This window comes from Scardinius erythrophthalmus, assembly GCF_964197995.2.
Source record: "Scardinius erythrophthalmus genome assembly, chromosome: 12".
Lineage (NCBI taxonomy): Eukaryota > Metazoa > Chordata > Actinopteri > Cypriniformes > Leuciscidae > Scardinius > Scardinius erythrophthalmus.
Genome location: NC_138232.1, coordinates 7974482 through 7992871, shown reverse-complemented (window position 1 = coordinate 7992871; position 18390 = coordinate 7974482). Strand labels below are relative to the sequence as shown.

Sequence of the window (18390 nt, the reverse complement as noted above, 5' to 3'; positions counted from 1 at the left end):
CTCCTTCACAATACTGCTGCGGGGAACCTCCATACCATCTCAGCCTCTGTGTGTGCTGTTGCCCTGGCAACAGAGACACTAAAAATAGGACTATCTCCAGTACTCTTGACATTTCCAGTGCACACTTCTACGATTTCTGAAACTATAGCACATTTTTATTGGACATATAGCATTTACAAGAGCTTTTCTTCTCTCAAAGAGCAATATGGCTCTTAAGAGGAAAAGGAAGAGACCTTTCAGCATCTTGACTTCCACTTATTCTTAACACTAATGTCACGACTTGGGGAAGTACAAAAGGTGCGAGGACTCAAGTGCGGAAGAGTGGTTATTTATTAATAAAGAAAGAACAAACACAAAACAAAACCCACGAGGGGGAAAAACATAACTAGTAAACACAATACCAAACAAAACCAGAACATGAAACTAACTGCAGGGTCACGGGGAAACAAGAAACATTTGACAACGAACCAACACAGACAGCAAACAAGAGGGGACTTAAAAAGGGAATAAATCAAGAGGGAACAGGTGGAACAAATAATCAATAATTAGATAACAAGATGGGAGGGGCTAGACAATAGACACGAGCACATGGCCCAAAATAACAAAACACCCATGTGCAGCACAAGACAGGACAGGCATGTGACATTACCCCCTCCCTACGGAGCGGCTACCAGACGCTCCATCAGGCCAGGCCAGGGCGGGACGGGAGGGACAGACCAGGGAGGGACGGGAGGGACAGACCAGGGCGGGACAGACCAGGGCGGAGACGACAGTCCAACGGGCGGCCAGGGCGGAGAAGACCCCTCGGGCGGCCAGGGCGGAGAAGACCCCTCGGGCGGCCAGGGCGGAGAAGACCCCTCGGGCGGCCAGGGCGGAGAAGACCCCTCGGGCGGCCAGGGCGGAGAAGACCCCTCGGGCGGCCAGGGCGGAGAAGACCCCTCGGGCGGCCAGGGCGGTGAAGACCCCTCGGGCGGCCAGGGCGGTGAAGATCCCTCGGGCGGCCAGGGCGGTGAAGACCCCTCGGGCGGCCAGGGCGGTGAAGACCCCTCGGGCGGCCAGGGCGGTGAAGACCCCTCGGGCGGCCAGGACGGTGAAGACCCCTCGGGCGGCCACGGCGGAGACGACCCCTCGGGCGGCCAAGGAACAGTCACCGGTTCAGGAACTGAAACAGACTCCAGCGGCTCAGAAACTGGAACAGACACCGGCTCCGGCTCAGAAACTGGAACAGACACCGGCTCCGGCTCAGAAACTGGAACAGACACCGGCTCCGGCTCAGAAACTGGAACAGACACCGGCTCCGGCTCAGAAACTGGAACAGACACCGGCTCCGGCTCAGAAACTGGAACAGACACCGGCTCCGGCTCAGAAACTGGAACAGACACCGGCTCCGGCTCAGAAACTGGAACAGACACCGGCTCCGGCTCAGAAACTGGAACAGACACCGGCTCCGGCTCAGAAACTGGAACAGACACCGGCTCCGGCTCAGAAACTGGAACAGACACCGGCTCCGGCTCAGAAACTGGAACAGACACCGGCTCCGGCTCAGAAACTGGAACAGACACCGGCTCCGGCTCAGGAACAGACACCGGCTCCGGCTCAGGAACAGACACCGGCTCCGGCTCAGGAACAGACACTGGCTCCGGCTCAGGAACAGACACTGGCTCCGGCTCAGGAACAGACACTGGCTCCGGCTCAGGAACAGACACTGGCTCAGGAACTGGAACAGACACTGGCTCAGGAACTGGAACAGACATCACCGGCTCAGGAACAGACACCACCGGCTCAGGAACAGACACCACCGGCTCAGGAACAGACACCACCGGCTCAGGAACAGACACCACCGGCTCAGGAACAGACACCACCGGCTCAGGAACAGACACCACCGGCTCAGGAACAGACACCACCGGCTCAGGAACAGACACCACCGGCTCAGGAACAGACACCACCGGCTCAGGAACAGACACCACCGGCTCAGGAACAGACACCACCGGCTCAGGAACAGACACCACCGGCTCAGGAACAGACACCACCGGCTCAGGAACAGACACCACCGGCTCAGGAACAGACACCACCGGCTCAAGTGTGTGCGTAGCCCACACACACCACATGGCTGTGGCCATAATGGCCAGTGTCGCGGTCACTGAGGGCTCAGGCTCAGGAACAGACACCACCGGCTCAGACACAGGCTCGACGGCGGCCATCTTGTCAGGGGACACAGGCTCGGCAGGCGTGACGTGAACAGGCTCGGCGGCGGCCATCTTGTCCGAAGACACAGGCTCGGCAGACGTGACGTGAACAGTCTCTGTGGCGGCCATCTTGTCCGAAGACACAGGCTCGGCAGACGTGACGTGAACAGACTCGGTGGCGGCCATCTTGTCCGGAGACACAGGCTCGGCAGACGTGACGTGAACAGTCTCTGGATTGGCCGACGTGGCGAGCAGCTCGGGCGGGGCCGGCAGGGCGAGCAGCTCGGGCGGGACCGGCAGAACAGTACGCCTGGGCGGCGCGGGCAGGGCAAGACGCCTGGGCAGAGGACGACGTCTGGGAGGTTCATTAAGGACGATAGTCACCTCCGGGATGGTCTCCGTGTTATGATCCACCGGATTCGGGACCACCGGAACTGGGACCACCGGAACTGGGACCACCGGAACTGGAATCACCGGCACTGTTGCGAAGGGATTCTTCCTTCTCCTCCTCCGTTTCGGGACCACTGGACTCGGGATCCCCGGACTCGAGACCACCGGACTCGGGACCACCGGACTCGGGACCACCGGAACAGTCACGGAGGGGTTCTTCCTTCCTCTCCTCCGTCTCGGGACCAGCGGTGAAGGCTTGCCCTTCTGCTGACCGCCATCTGCCATGAGTCTCTCCTCCTCCATAGTCCTCTGAGCACACCTGGCGAAATACTCAAACAAGGAGATTGGAGACCCCTTATCCTCGCCAGAAAAAAACTCACTCCGCTGAATCCACATCTTTGGGTTGGTTCGTTCTGTCACGACTTGGGGAAGTACAAAAGGTGCGAGGACTCAAGTGCGGAAGAGTGGTTATTTATTAATAAAGAAAGAACAAACACAAAACAAAACCCACGAGGGGGAAAAACATAACTAGTAAACACAATACCAAACAAAACCAGAACATGAAACTAACTGCAGGGTCACGGGGAAACAAGAAACATTTGACAACGAACCAACACAGACAGCAAACAAGAGGGGACTTAAAAAGGGAATAAATCAAGAGGGAACAGGTGGAACAAATAATCAATAATTAGATAACAAGATGGGAGGGGCTAGACAATAGACACGAGCACATGGCCCAAAATAACAAAACACCCATGTGCAGCACAAGACAGGACAGGCATGTGACAACTAAAGAGTCAAGATTTCGGCAGCATCTGTCATGGCTATAGACATTATTCACAGCAGCGCCATCTTTGATTTTTAATGGGAATGAAAGCAAGGTTTTGAGGGATAGATATACATCTCTTCAGTGGAGACACTAGGGGGGCAAGTGAAGGCCAATTAGATCAAATAATGCGGGGCTTAATGTTCACTGAAGATGAGTGTGAATTTAAAAAAAAATAAATAAATAAATTTTTACAGTGAATGAGTGTGCGTGGTAAGATATAAGTAGCTAAACGTTTAAAATTTGGCACCTAAAATTTTACGATGGAAATGTTTAACAACCCATACAGTGATGCAAATTACTCAACTTTTTTTATTGTAATTTTGCCATTTTTAATTGAGAATATACAATCATTTAAATATTTATATTAAAAAAGCGAGTTGAAACATAATTGTCAATGAAAATGTATTATTATAAAGTTATTATTGTGTGTATTTTAAATGTAAGTAGCCTACAAATCAGTTAATTGTAACCTTTAATATTATAGTGATGTAACCAATTTATTATAGTGATGTAACCAAACAAACCAATTTAGACTGTTTTTTAATGCAGTAGTTCATGAGAGAGTCGGTTCTGACCTGTGTAACACAGCAATCTCATTCTCAATGCTGTTCTCCTTTCCCTCCAATGCTTTCTTAGGGATGCATTTAATGGCCACGAGTCGCTGGGTCTTCTTCTCCTCAGCCAGGAACACCTCAGAGAACGCTCCCCTGGAGAAAAGCAAAGATGGAGTTAGTGCTGCTGGACATTTAACTTTCCCCATTGGACCCTTACGTTTTTTATACATTGACTTGAGAGTACAGAGAGTAGAGATAACCCAATATATCAGCCAGGACTGCATTTCTCAAAAGTAAATGCACCAATGGTCTCTATGATCTACTTAGGCTGCCAATGTTTTTGATAAACGCAGCTCAGGCTGACTAATCGGACAATATTTGGCCATTTCAAGATGATCGACATCAGTCAATAATAATCAAATTCAAGAATTTTAATAAAATATTCTTTTAATAATCGGAATTGTATCATGTATATCAATTATATTAATTATACATATACATTTTTAAACATTAAGAATGGTAAATGATAAAAAAGGCAATTATTATATGTTCTAAGTTTGCCACCAATATATGATATAAATCTGGGGTTTGCCAGAACTGCACATTTTTGTAAAGTTAGGAATAAAAACGCATACGCTACTAAAAGTTTGGATTCAATACAATTTATTAAATATTTGTGAGGGAAGTCTCTTCTGCCCACCAAGGCTGTATTTATTTGAAACTGTCAAAACTGTAATAACAGTTTAAAAACTGTAAAAACAGTCATTTTGTGATATATTATTACAATTTAAAATAACTGTTTCCTATTTTAATATATTGCTGAATTTTAAGCATCATCATTCTTATATGCTGATTTGGTGCTGAAGTAACATTTCTTATATTTATTAGTGATGAAAATAATTCGTGGAAACCATAAAACATTTTATGATTCTTTGATGAAATGTATTTAAAAAGACATTTTTTTGTAACATTATAAATCTCAACTGTCACTTTTGATCAATTTCATGCAACCTTGCTCAATAAAAAAAGAATTTCTCTAAAAATATGTACGAAAAAATGGACTGACCCTGAACAGTAGGCCTAGTGTAACTCTGAACAGCTCTAAAAGTGAATGCACATATGTTTTTCTAAATCATTGATGGAAAAAGCAGGAAAAAAAAGGTAATTTGTACCCGTCAGCGGTAACTCAACCCTGGCTGTTGTTCAACACAACAAAAAAGGGACTTAAACAGTGCTAACACCTTTTTCCCATGGTATTCATTTCTTTGTGTGTTGTTTGTGCAACAGAAATATTGTGAACAGCTGATATTTTATCAGGTCATACTTGTCAGGTAGGGGAAGATGAAACAGTGTGCTGTAAGTCTGCACTCTCCAGAGGGACGCAGGTTGTGCCAGAAAAAGACAAACAGCACAAGCTGTTTAATCATCCAAGTAATATTTCCATGTGTTTAGGCATCTGTGTATGTTTTTGTCTCATTCAAGCATCCTTTCAGGTTTTTAGCCTTATATGCAGACAAACACATTAATTCTCATACTCTTCCTTAAACTCAAAGCCTGTGTGTTAAAACAAGCACTGTCATGTATAATCTAGCTGCCCCAAACACACACTCCCTAAACTGCCTTCTTAATCACAGAGGGAGCAATTAAACACAATTTGCCACTAAGGAAAAGAGAAATAAACAAGTCAGAGAATAAATGACAGTAGAGGAAACTTCCACTTCCTCACTCCCAAGGCTACATTTCATATATAGCTGTTAAATTATAATATATTTTTTAGATATGTATCAAACTATTCAAAATTACAATCTCCTAAATATGAATACAAATAAGTACAAGGAAGTTTTGCAGCACCATGATCTTAAAGAGGCCATATTATGCCCTTTTCCAAAGTCTTTTGGGGTAAACTAGAATAAGTTTTCATGTATGATTGTTCAAAAAACACATTATTTTTCACATATTTTACATTGTTGCAGCACCTCTCTTCCCAGGCTGTCAGTAACACTCTGTTTAGTTCCTGTCTCCCAGTTCCTCCTTCTGAAAAGCACAATGCGCTCTGATTGGTTGGCTGGACTAGTGTGTTATGATTGGTCAACCACTTCATGTTACGGAAATGTCACACTCCTTACCATAACAAAAAGTTTCAACACACTACTAACTCAACCAGGCCTTTTTTTTTTAGCGGGATTTATTTAAATGAGGAATACTGCGACATGTTTGTTCCCGGAAGAAAACTGAAGGCTACAGTCAGTCGAGGTGTTTCATGGAGTTGAAACAGTGTTCACTGATACATAGAATAACCCTTTGGAGAGCACTTTGTAACTTTGCAGACCTTTTTTAATGCTCAAACAGTAACATTACACACTAAAGAAAGCTGAAAATTTAAAAAAGCATATAGGTCCTCTTTAATAGTATAAGAATGAACTAAAATTAAAAAGAACACCCTAGAAAACCACCTAGAACATGCTAGCAACCGCATAATGATGCCCTGGGAATCACATGTAAAAACACATTAAAGCTACATTGTGTAATATTTTAAGTTGATTTTTAGCAATTTCAAAATTATACGTTCTCATTAATGTGTAATCACTTCAACCAACTAATTAAGTATTCTCGTAAGTGTATAATCTGCCATTTAGAATACATACGAGCGAGTCGCTCGAATGGCGGAAGCCATGTTGCGCATCCATCTTGAAAATACATTAGACAAAGAGGGACATACAAGCTTCGCCTTTCGCGTTTTTACCATAGACTGTAAGGTTTTTACACGCAGTGGCACCGTGACGAATGCGAGAGGGAGATTTGCTCGTGTTTGCCGGCAGATTTGAAATAATACGGCCACCGTACGAGTTAAAACGCCTTCGGAATGGGAGGAGCTAGAAAGTAATATTCAGTTGGTAGTCATATACAATTTCACCGCTAGATGGGAGTAAGTCCTACACAGTGTAGCTTACAATACACTGTTCGGGTGCTGAGAGACTTGAAAGCATTATTAGATTAGTCAAAATATTTGCAAATATTAATTTAAAACTCTCAAAATATGTGTAAAATATATTTTAAAAAAGGACAAAAAAAACAACATGCATTTTGAGAATGACAGTAAAATTTGTCTGAATGTGTGGGCCCAGTCATTATGCATCATGTGTGCAATTGCCAGTATTTTAAAAATAGTTTTAAATTCGTGCCTGTTTCATTGCATAACCCTGTAAGAGGATGATTTCAATTAAAAAGACCTTATGATATGTTGTTGTTGAGATAATACAAATAAAATGGAGGACTCCAATGACCTGGAAGCCACACTAGTGAGTCATGGTCACAGCAGGGTTGTTTATTGAGAGAGAGCATCTCATACAGCGCTGCAGCTGTCAACAAACTTTCTACTGGACTCGTATCACAGAGTTATCAAAGTGCCTTAAGTGGAGTGAGGGGAATGTGTGTGTGTGGGGGGGGGGGGGGGGGGGGGCAAAAGGAGGTCGGGAAGAAAGAAAGAAGAAAAGAAAGCGAGAGGAAATGAAGAGAGCGAGAGCTGTGCTGTTGCCGTGAGACATGGTGTAATTAAGGCCTCCCATGGCTTCCTGTGGGTAAAGAAGGAGGAAGATGGGAGAGAGAATGGAGATTAGGAAATGATACAAGACATCCTGTGTGGGTGTTTGGGTCTGTAAATAAGAAAATTGTTTTGCAAAGACATGTAGCTGATGGAATGCCTTACATATGTTATGAGGCCAATAATTTCCCAACAGCAGCTAAAATAGATTGAAAAAATGCCCACGGTGTAAAGTGTTTCTTTAGAGAAAACATCTACACTGAAAGGAAAATGACAAACATTCATATTCATAATTCACAATTCATATTTACATTACACTGTAGTGTTTACATTCGATCAAATGTTTAAATATGGTACAACAATGCTGAGGGACTTTTACTGGCAATTATTAGATTAGCCAAAGAGAATACATTTTACCTAATATTTATTTAAACTTTCAAAATATGTATGAAACATGTTTAATGAAGAACAACAATGCAAGGGCATTTTGAGAATTAAATTTGTCTGAATGTGTGGGCCCAGTCACTTTGCATCATGTGTATTTGAAAATCATACTGAAAATGATAAAAATTTCTGATGATACAGTTATTTAAAAATATTTTTGCTGCTTCATTATTGTTATGTCCTAGTGCCGTGGTTTCCAATATACATTTTGTTATACCCCTGCACCCCTAGTCCCTCTCTGGTTCGTAAACTTTATGGGGGCTCGTCCGGGATCTAAAATACCCATCCCAAGACATTGGGAAAAAAATTGTGTTCATTGGAACTATGGTTTCGGGAAACACTGACTCATTGAACTATACTGATAATGACTTGCGACCATATAACGATGCTTTTGGGAAATGCACCCCTGGGAAATAATCTGTAAAGCAATAATACAATCATTCAAAAAGTTAGTGTCAGAACACGGATTTAATGTCTCTCATTATTATTCAAACCCCAGAAACAACTCAATTTTGTGTCTATTATGCTTTGGTCTTCCACAATAAATTCTCAATTTAATTTGTTTAAGTACATTTATTGAATACCCTATCTTAAATTCGTATTTTTTCTTCAGCAAATATTGATAATTTATAACAAAAAAGAAAAACTTGCTACTTAGAATCACACAGACTCACTACAACAAGCTGTTATTAATAATTAAACAAAAATGCAGCGTGAGTGGCCCTGTTGTCTTTTTTTATGGATGTCTTATTAAGGCCTGGGAGCTTTTTTGTAATTTTAGATTCCCTTAGAAAGCCGTTTAGATTTGGCTATAACTACTGACTGAAAAAAACATTTTGACATCATACCAATCTGACGAAACTTGCTAAGTAAAACTGGCTTCCTGATAGTCAATACAAATTCTCCTTTCAAAACATCGGCCTCATTTTGTTTAGGAAGGTTGGGCATCAACAAAGGGACCTTCCAGACAAAAACAGCTTAGAAATTTAATTCATCCTCCTTCTGTGACATAAACTTTCATCTAAAAATAAAATATCTCATCCTGTCACTATAGCAACCAGTCCCCTTTGACCTCATATGCCCACTTTGTAAATAAGATGAGCACTGTGAGCGGCTGAGAACAAAACAGCAAAGTCAAATATTTGAATTCTGTAAGCTTTGAAAGAGCACAAAGATAAACCGTACTCATATTTTGTTTCCTAAATATTTTCAAACATCAACTAAACACTGAAAAAACACAGAAACACTATCACAAACCTGAAATACTAACCTCTTGTCTTACAAAAAAACATACCTTCTTCTTACCGAAATAATATAAACAAACTGTTATTTTCATATATTAGTTAGCGCAATGTCTTAAGCACTTATTCATATCATGTCATAACAAAGTCTCCAAAGTACCACCGTTCTTCATTATGTTGTTAACAGTCATGTACATTTGTATAAACTGTATAAATTACAATATGGAAAACAAGTAGACTGGATAGAACTGTTAACACAACTCTTTTTATGGCTAGACAAAGTCTCTCAGTAAATGCAACATTTACATTTATGTCGATTTGTAAATGTTCACCATGTTTTTAACCATCCTCTATTTAATCCATGGTCGCAGCTAGATAAACCAAAGCAGATACAATTTCCCCAGAATAAATCAATTGACTCCACTCAAAGAATTCACGGATAAACCAATTCCATAATCTACTTTAGAAAAGAGGCTTTCTGTCAACATTTACAGTTAAATCCTCTGAACAACGCCTTACTGGCAAACTAGTCATAACCGCATCACGCTTTGAAATCAAAGCTGGGTTACAGGTTTGCTTATGCAGAGAAACCGTTCCATTTTGTGTCTATACTTGCATTAATGCGAGATTAATAGTGCAGAACAGACAAAAGAACACCTTATGATTAATGACCAAACAGTGTGTGGTCTAAGAGTACAGAACGACAGAAACCTTTTGAGCAACCTTTCTAAAGATTAGCCTGGTCACATTTCCCACAACATTTACAAATACAGCTTCTGCATTTCTATTGGTACACCATACATCAAGAAAGGTCTCAAGGATTTGGACTTTCACATGATATATCACTCTCTCTCTCTCTGCTGATGGGGCAGACAGGTCCCAGCTGCAGCAATTTTGCCTACTACACAGTCCGCTTTAGTTCATTCAGCTCTCTGTAGAATTTGTTGTTTGCCGACAGAAGAAAACATCATGGCCTGTGGCTCTCAGCACAAAACTAAAATTGCTCATTGACATTGAGCACGTTTACATGCACACCAATACGCAGGTAACTAGTTTATTGAAGTTTATTGAAATAACCCGATTTAACGGTTTACATACAAATCAATAACCTGGCAATGCAAGTAAACCGCGTTTACAAGACTGTATTAAAAACAGGTTATTCACCAGTGGTGACTTCAAAATGTAAGCATAAGTTTTTCAAAATGTCAATGAGAGACTTGCACAGACTCATTCTCCTCTCATATTTGAAGTTTCTACAACTGTACCACTTGTCTGCCTGAGATGAGATCACATTTTTAACATTAGTTTTATATTAAAGCTACACTGTGTAATTTTTTAAGTTGATTCTTAGCAAAAAACAATTTGTTCTTTCAAAATGATATGTGCTCATTAATGTGTAATTACTTCTACCAACTAATCAAGTATTCTCGTAAGTGTAGAATCTGCCATTTAGAATACATACGAGCGAGTCGCTTGAATGGCGGCAGCCATGTTGCGCCTCCATCTTGAAAATACAATAGCCAAAGAGGGACATACCTGGAAATTCAAGCTTCGCCTTTCGCGTTTTTACACTCAGTGGCATCATGACGAATGCGAGGGAGAGATTACTCGCGACTGCCGGCAGATTTGAAATAATGCAGCCACCGTAGGAGTTAAAAAGCCCTCGGAATGGGAGGGGCTAGAAAGTAATATTCAGTTGATAGTCATAAACAATTTCACCGCTAGATGGGAGAAAATCCTACACAGTGTAGCTTTAAAGTCTGTCTGAGTTTTCGGTATGTTTCTCCTTCCGTAGCGCGAAACACTCTGGCTGGATGCGCTTAAAGGCCCACTGAAGTGCCTTAGAACGTGCAGCTTTGTATGATGTGTTGACGTAATTTCCACTGAAACAGGAAGCTAAGGTGGGACATATTGAATGGCTCCTCCCCCTTTTCAAATAGCCAATAGCGTTTAGTTTACCTCACAGACTGCAAGTCGTACTTGACAGCACCATGGAAGCGACATTTCATTCTTAACCAACGTAGAGTTGGAAAACGGAATAAAACATGAACGTTTGAGCAGCCGAACACACATCTCCAACCCATATTGCTCGGTGACGCGTCAACGGTCGCTTTGGCCAGGTGGTATTTGTAGCATAGGGAGCGGGACGCTTTAGATTCCAGAGAGCATTTGATTGGACAGAATTTGCGTTGATGTCATAAAAATCTGTGATACATTTTAGTGGAAGTGAGAGACTGTAAGTTTTGAATGCTTATATCTCCTAAATGAAATTTTGTCATTGTTTTGGAACACACCAGCTTATTCATAACCAAAAGCTAACATATACATTCTAAAAGCTAAAAAAAAAAACATACATTTCAGTGGGCCTTTAAATCTGCTGGATAAGGACGCTTTCCTGACACATATCACACATGCGCACTTCAATAAGCCGACAGAACCCAGGTTAAGGTGTTGTCGCTTGGTTTATTCTTAAGATGTTTATGATCTTACACCGATAAAGGAAAATGGTTACATGCGTTTACATGACCACACGTGTTGTGGCCTTATTAAGCATAATCAGTTTAAGAACGTGCATGTAAACGCAGTTCCATTTGTAACTGCACAGCTCCAGTCCAATGCAGAATATAATACATGTAGTCATAGAATCAAGCGGCTTGTCCGCAGACATGTTCACTGACCGTCTGATGGATGTGACAAGCAAGACTGATTGGCTGGCTTGGATAAAATTGTCTGCCAAATGTGTAAATATATAAATGTAATGTACTGCAAGTTCCAGAAGTCGGGGAGCACACAGGTTTTTATCAGTTTGGTGAGAAACAATTCATGTTTGCAAGATACACACAACGGCTTTAATTTATTAAAAGAATGTAAAATCATTCTACTGTAAATTGTCACATTAAATGCAATGCACTTATTTATGTAACACTGTGTCTACACTAGAAGCGACCAATGTCACATTGCTTAAGGCTGTCAGCACTGGAAGTGTCGAAGCTGAGTGTCACCTCAAGGCTTGACTTCAGGAGCAGTCACTTGTTTCCTACTTTATTTCATCAGAAATACATTAAAAATGACTTTGTATGAGCTATTTTTTAACCACATAAGGCAAGTGTTGCATAAAATCATGGTTAGACTTGAATTAGTAGGCCAGAATATATGCTAAACCGTTTGAAAGTTTACAGTCAGTATGATTTTTTTACGTTTTTAAATGAAGTCACTATCAAGGCTGCATTTATTTGATCAAAAAGACAGTGGAAACAGTAATTTTGGGAAATATTATTTCAGTTTTAAATAAATGTTTTCAATTTTAATGTAATTTATTGAATTGAATTCAATATTCAATGAATTTTGAGCATCATTACTCCAGTCTTCAGTGTCACATGATCCTTCAGAAATCATTCTAATATGGAGCTCAAGAAACATTTTATTAAATTATTATTATTTATTATGTTGAAAACAGATGTGCTGCTTAATATTTCTTGTGGAAATTGTAATACATTTTTTCAGGATTCTTTGAATAGAGCAGCATTTATATGTAAAAGAAATATTTTAACATTATACATGTCTTTACTGTTACTTTTAATGTGTCCTCGCTGATTAAAAGTATTGACTTCTTTCAAGAAAAAAAATCTTAAATGGCGCCAAATATTTGAACGGTAGAGTATAATGTTTCATATCAGTCAGTTAATGAAATTTGTAAATAAATGAAGTAAAAAAGTTCAAAAGGGAAATTCACCAAAGTGCCTGGAAAACCTGTTCTATAAATAGAAAAGTGGGATCCGTCAACTGAAGGTGCATTGCAGTTTGCCACAAGGGACACTTATTTTCAGATCTAACCAATCCTAAACATCACAAAAATGAAAATAACTGCGGTTGGCCACTTTATAAGTCATGGAGATGGTCTCTTTCTGTTGAAGTAGGTATTTCTTTGCCAGAATAATCTACAAAGTGGTTCATACTATATGCTGATAGTCGAACACAAATGTATTAAAGTCGGCATGAAACAAAAGATGCAATAATCTTATCCTCCCTATCGTATATCCGAGTGAAACAGCTTCTCAAACAAGAAAAAAGTAAAGCTGGACTTGGTTTTGTCCATCAGGAATTGATTGAATGGTTGTGTTTTGCTATTGCAGTGATCATGTGAGTGATCCGAATTCGGAAAGGCATGGAACATGAATAATGCATTCTACGGAGCCTCCAAAGGGACACGGTTAGGCTTGCTGCGGTAGTCGGTTACATTACAGTACATCAGATTTCACTTATCACATAAGGATAGTAAGGAGAGCTGACTGACAGGATGATGTTGGAGGATTTGGTGTGCAACAGATCCTGAGCATCATTGACAAATATCTTATCTTGTAAAATGAGGGGTCAGAACCACCGCTCCCTATAGACAAAGTACACGTGATCGCAAATTGGAAAGTGAAAGTGAAAAGCGAGAGTGCGTTCAAAAGCGCATTCAAAATATTTTTTTCCCATCACCATGTCCCTTTAGGGGCTCAGTGGGGGGCTCATAGAATTCGGCTTCCGGCACATCCCTATGTGAGTGACAGTTGGTCCCACCCTCGCGCCAGTAAACGCATCATCAGAAAAAAGAAGAGATGTCGCCACAAGAGGGAGGGGAAGTAATTTTCATTAAAGATTACGAGGGCACATGAATTTTCCAAAAGAACTAAATAATGGTGTGCACGGATGAATCATTTATAATGAATACTGCAATATTCCATAACAAATACGAATTTCAAGTTGACTTTAAGGACTGAGGTATTGGTACAACATAGGTCAAGCTTAACAACTGCTCCACACAGTGATGCTAAGAATTTATCTCTGGTGATTGTGTAGCATGCACAGCTCCAAAGAAGGGGATTTAACATGAGGCTGGCCATGTGAACTCAAGCTGAAGTAAGCATGCCCAAATGATTATGTTATGCCATCTGAAATAGCAGTCATTCTGGCCGCAGGAGGGGAGAGACACTCATAACAACCCCCTGATGAATATTATATGCTTGTGTATGTGTCTGGGAATTCATCACAGCTCTACACTAGTGACTTTCCCCTCAGCAGTGCCTTGGAGGTTGGCGATGCGCTTGCACCCAGTATTCGCCGTCCTGTATCTCACATGCTTCGTGAATGTCACTAAGATGCGGCATGGCAGATCAGTCTGTCCATCTGTTTATCCCTCTCTCTGGCTCTCGTCCTCAGCCACGTCACCCAAGATGGACCGAACGTGACAGTAAATGTACACACTACACCCACGCACTCTGAGGTATAAATATAACTGTGACACAAAAGGGCTAGAGCACTTAGGGTCGACGAACGCTCTACTACAACTGGCTTCAGATGAATAATAGAAGCGTTTTAAGGTCTCTCACTACATGACTTCAAAACAAACTGAAATTTTTGTAGTTGCTTTTGCAGGAAAACAAGCAGGAATAATATAAATTTAACAAATTCCCAATATTGACGGCAAATGAAAGCCCTGCTGAGTGCCACACTGAGGTGTCATTAATCACACCCGGCAAAGTGAGAAAAAGAGGCAACTGCTCCAACAGAAAATGGTTTCTGATGACACTGAGTGCCAATATATTCTGAATACTGTTTTCATAATGCCAACATGACATATTGCTATTCTAAACAGACTAAAACAAATGAAGGAGATCTACAGAGGAAGAGCAACAGAAGAAGATTAGATATGTAGGAATACTTGTTGATACCATAGTTGCAGGTGCGATTCAACGATGGTGGAATGATTCCCATATAGTACTAAAACAATAAAGATGTGATTTTCCTGTACTTATGATGTCCTTTCACTGATAAAAATGATTTTGTGGTGAAGTAAATACTATAGAAAAAAACTATGTAATTTACATGAAAAAGTTAGTTCAGGCAAGAATTAAAAAAACGAAGTAAATTCTAGATTAGTACTCAATTCAAGCATGTAGAAATGAAAGCGTAAATATCAACGTTATAAAATTAAGTAAAATTACTCAACTTTTCTGATACGGGTGTTCCCATCATGCACTGGGCCTTGAATAATTAATGAGGTTGATTTTTCACTGTTTTCCAGCTGTATTTACACTGTTTTATCATTGCTTTTGTTGTTAGGATTAGTAACTTGACATTTTGTGACATTTGGAGTTCATTTTCTACTCAAAATGACACATTCAAACACAAAAACGATCCATCAAATGTTACTGTCATTGTGTATTTTCTACCAAGTATTGAGGTCTCTGCGTTCACATGAAGCACAACATCTGATCTCTAGATATAATGTCTCATACAATATCTATTGTATTAATTACTTAGATATTTTTAAGTAAAGCATATACTTTAAAAGTGTGGTTTAATTCAATGATATATTGTTTGAGTGAAATGTATTGCAAAGGAAACTTCAACTAAATATATATTACTCAACCTCTTACTAGCCAAGTTAAAATTGCTTATTTTCTTTGTTACTTTCACTTAACTTAGTTAAGTAGAGTTTACTTAATTCCATATGTGAAATTTACTTAAAAAATGTGTGTGCAAAAACTTGCCAAAGAAAAATTAAAACACTGTTTTTTTTTCAGTGTAGATCTAATAAGGAAGCTATTAAATCTTTTGTTGATTAAATAAAAAATGAAATAAAATATTAAAATATACAAAAGTAGAATTGTTACCTGGGTACGGAGCCCCTTAAGACACATGCTGGTGGGAAAACATATGAGATGGGAGCAAAATATTTATTTCAATTCTTTTGTATTCACTCACAAAAGTTATGTACTTCTGGGGGGAATGCAAAACATTTGCAAGAACGCAAAAGCATTGACATATAATTTTTTTCTCCCATCCCATATTTTTTCCATATCCATGTCCCTTTAGGGGATCCATACCTTGGCAACTAACTGAAAATAAGTTTAAGTTAAGCACTAAAAATACTAACTGGAAATGAGTAAAAACTAAACCTGAACTAAACCCAAAACTGAAATAAAAATGAATTAAGCTTGAATATATATATTTTTTTTTACTAATAAAAATATCAACAAAACTACTACAAAAAGCTAACTCAAAATATGAATAAAACCGATAATAGCATATTAAAAATGCAAAGATAACACTGACTCAACTGCCAAATGCAAAAGGCAATTGCATAAAGCATTAATCAAACAAAGCTCTGGGCACTTTCATGGTAAATCGAGCAATTAATTTATTAAACACTCACGTCCCCAAGACCTCCTTGAAATCGTAATTTTCCTTGATATCAGTTGTCTTCTTTTTCCATCCATTTTCATCCTCTCCTAAAGGCATTGTATAGTTGATTTCCACTCAGGAACTAAAAAAAGAACAAAGTAGAGGTCAATGAATAAGTCAATGAAAAAGAAAATGTATAAGTTTAATACAAGACACAGACACAAAGAACAGAGAAAATAATGGTTTAAAAAACCTGGATGTATATTTAGAAGAGTGTTTTTGGTTTCATGGCTATTATTAAATCGATTAAATTATTCAAATGATTAAATGGATCAATGTGAATCAGCAGTATTAATGCTCCTCTGAGGAGTCACTACTGACACACACTTATTGATATTTCTAACAAGCTAGGTCGAATTAAGCTACATGAAACAGTACAGCATCACACTGCAGGACTATTGGTAATCTGAGCAGGTAGTGCATTCCATGAGTGAGTGAGTGTGTGTGTGTGAGAGAGAGAGTTTATTTGTTGAATAAAATAAAAAACCTTTTTAAGGGGAAATTATGGGTAGACACACACACACGCATATATATACACACATACATATATATATATATATATAAAAAAAACTAAAATTTACAACAAAAACACAGCCAGAAATTCACTGTAAAAATGTTGTGACAATGTTTCCAGTTTTACAGGATGTCTGTATATTTTACAATTTATAACAGTATATTTTATTAAGTTATACATCCCTGGTTTCACAGACAAAGCTTAAGCCTAGACCCAGACTAAAATGCATGTTTGAGCGGTTTTAACTGAAAGCAACTTGTACAAAAATTTCTTAAAATATGTCAGTGCCATTGTTTTGTCTCAAGATTCACACCAGTATTTCTACGGCACATTTATAAAAGCTACTTAAATAAATGTCCTACTTGAACTAAGGCCTAATCCTGACTTAATCTAAGCCCTGTTTGTGAAACCAGGCCATAATGTTTATACACCTACTTTACCAAAAGCTGCCTTTTTACCTTAGAATACTGATAACCACCACAATAATACAGGTGGCACAATATAACATGATGAATCAGAGTTCATTGTAAGCGGCTGTTAATAAAACATGACTAATACTCATATAAAGACTATGCACAGAGTCATACACAAAACACTATCAGGGTAACACACATGATGACACTAAAATAATGCAATAAAAATGTACTAAATAACATAAGATGTAACACAAAACACACTAATGCAAGAGCATCACCAAGCACCACCATGTTTAACTGTAGGCAGAGTGTTCTTTTCAGCATATGCTTCAATCTTCTTCCTCCAGACATACCGCTGATCCATAGAGCCCAAAAGTTTTGTTTCATTGCTCCACATAACAGAATCCCAAAACGTCTGTGGCTTATTTATATGATTTTGAGCAAATTGGAGACTTTTGTGCTTTTGGGTCAGTAGTGGTGTACGTCTTGGAGTTCTGGCATGCGTTTAGTACTGTGCAAGCTGAAAGTTCAGTGCCTGTTGCCACCAAGTCTTGCTGCAGGTCTTTTGCAGTCACTCAAGGGCTTTTCTGAACTTGCATGCCTTCTCAGAAATCTGGTTGCAGCCATTGATAGCTTCCTTTTTCTGCCCCGTCCAGGAAGTGTAACCACTGTTCCTTTAAAGGTGGTATCAGTGATTTCAGGCCCAAAAATATTTTTATCACATTCATCTAATCTTTCCTAACGATCCGCTAGCTGCCCGCCCCATAAGCATGCCATCAAAAAAACGCGTCTCTGTAGGCAGCCTAGGCTCTGAGATCTGCACACAAAAACAAATGGTTTAGCCAAACACTCAAAACCAAAACAAATAGTGTTCCAACCAATCACCGACAGGGGGAGGGTGTTGTGAGGTTTTGAGCCAGCTTTTTCTTCAGCTCTGACTTCGCGTGCAGCCGTGCACGAGCACAAAACCTCACAACACCCTCCCCCTGTCGGTGATTGGTTGGAACACTATTTGTTTTGGTTTTGAGTGTTTGGCTAAACCATT

The 18390-nt window shown here is 40.0% G+C and overlaps 1 protein-coding gene across 2 annotated transcripts in view; it reads right to left on the bottom strand.

Moving 5' to 3' along the window:
- The window catches only part of camk1a (calcium/calmodulin-dependent protein kinase Ia), a gene marked incomplete at both ends in the record, with an annotated part of 23923 nt that extends 7448 nt beyond the window's left edge, over positions 1-16475 (bottom strand). The window contains 2 exons of one of the 2 annotated variants that reach the window (XM_081380020.1): positions 3981-4112; positions 16387-16475. In XM_081380020.1, coding sequence (XP_081236146.1) covers positions 3981-4112; positions 16387-16472 — 218 coding nt within the window. The remainder of the gene's footprint in view (positions 1-3980; positions 4113-16386) is intronic. The other variant, XM_081380019.1, reaches the window with a different exon arrangement.
- Between the last annotated feature and the right edge of the window lie 1915 nt (positions 16476-18390).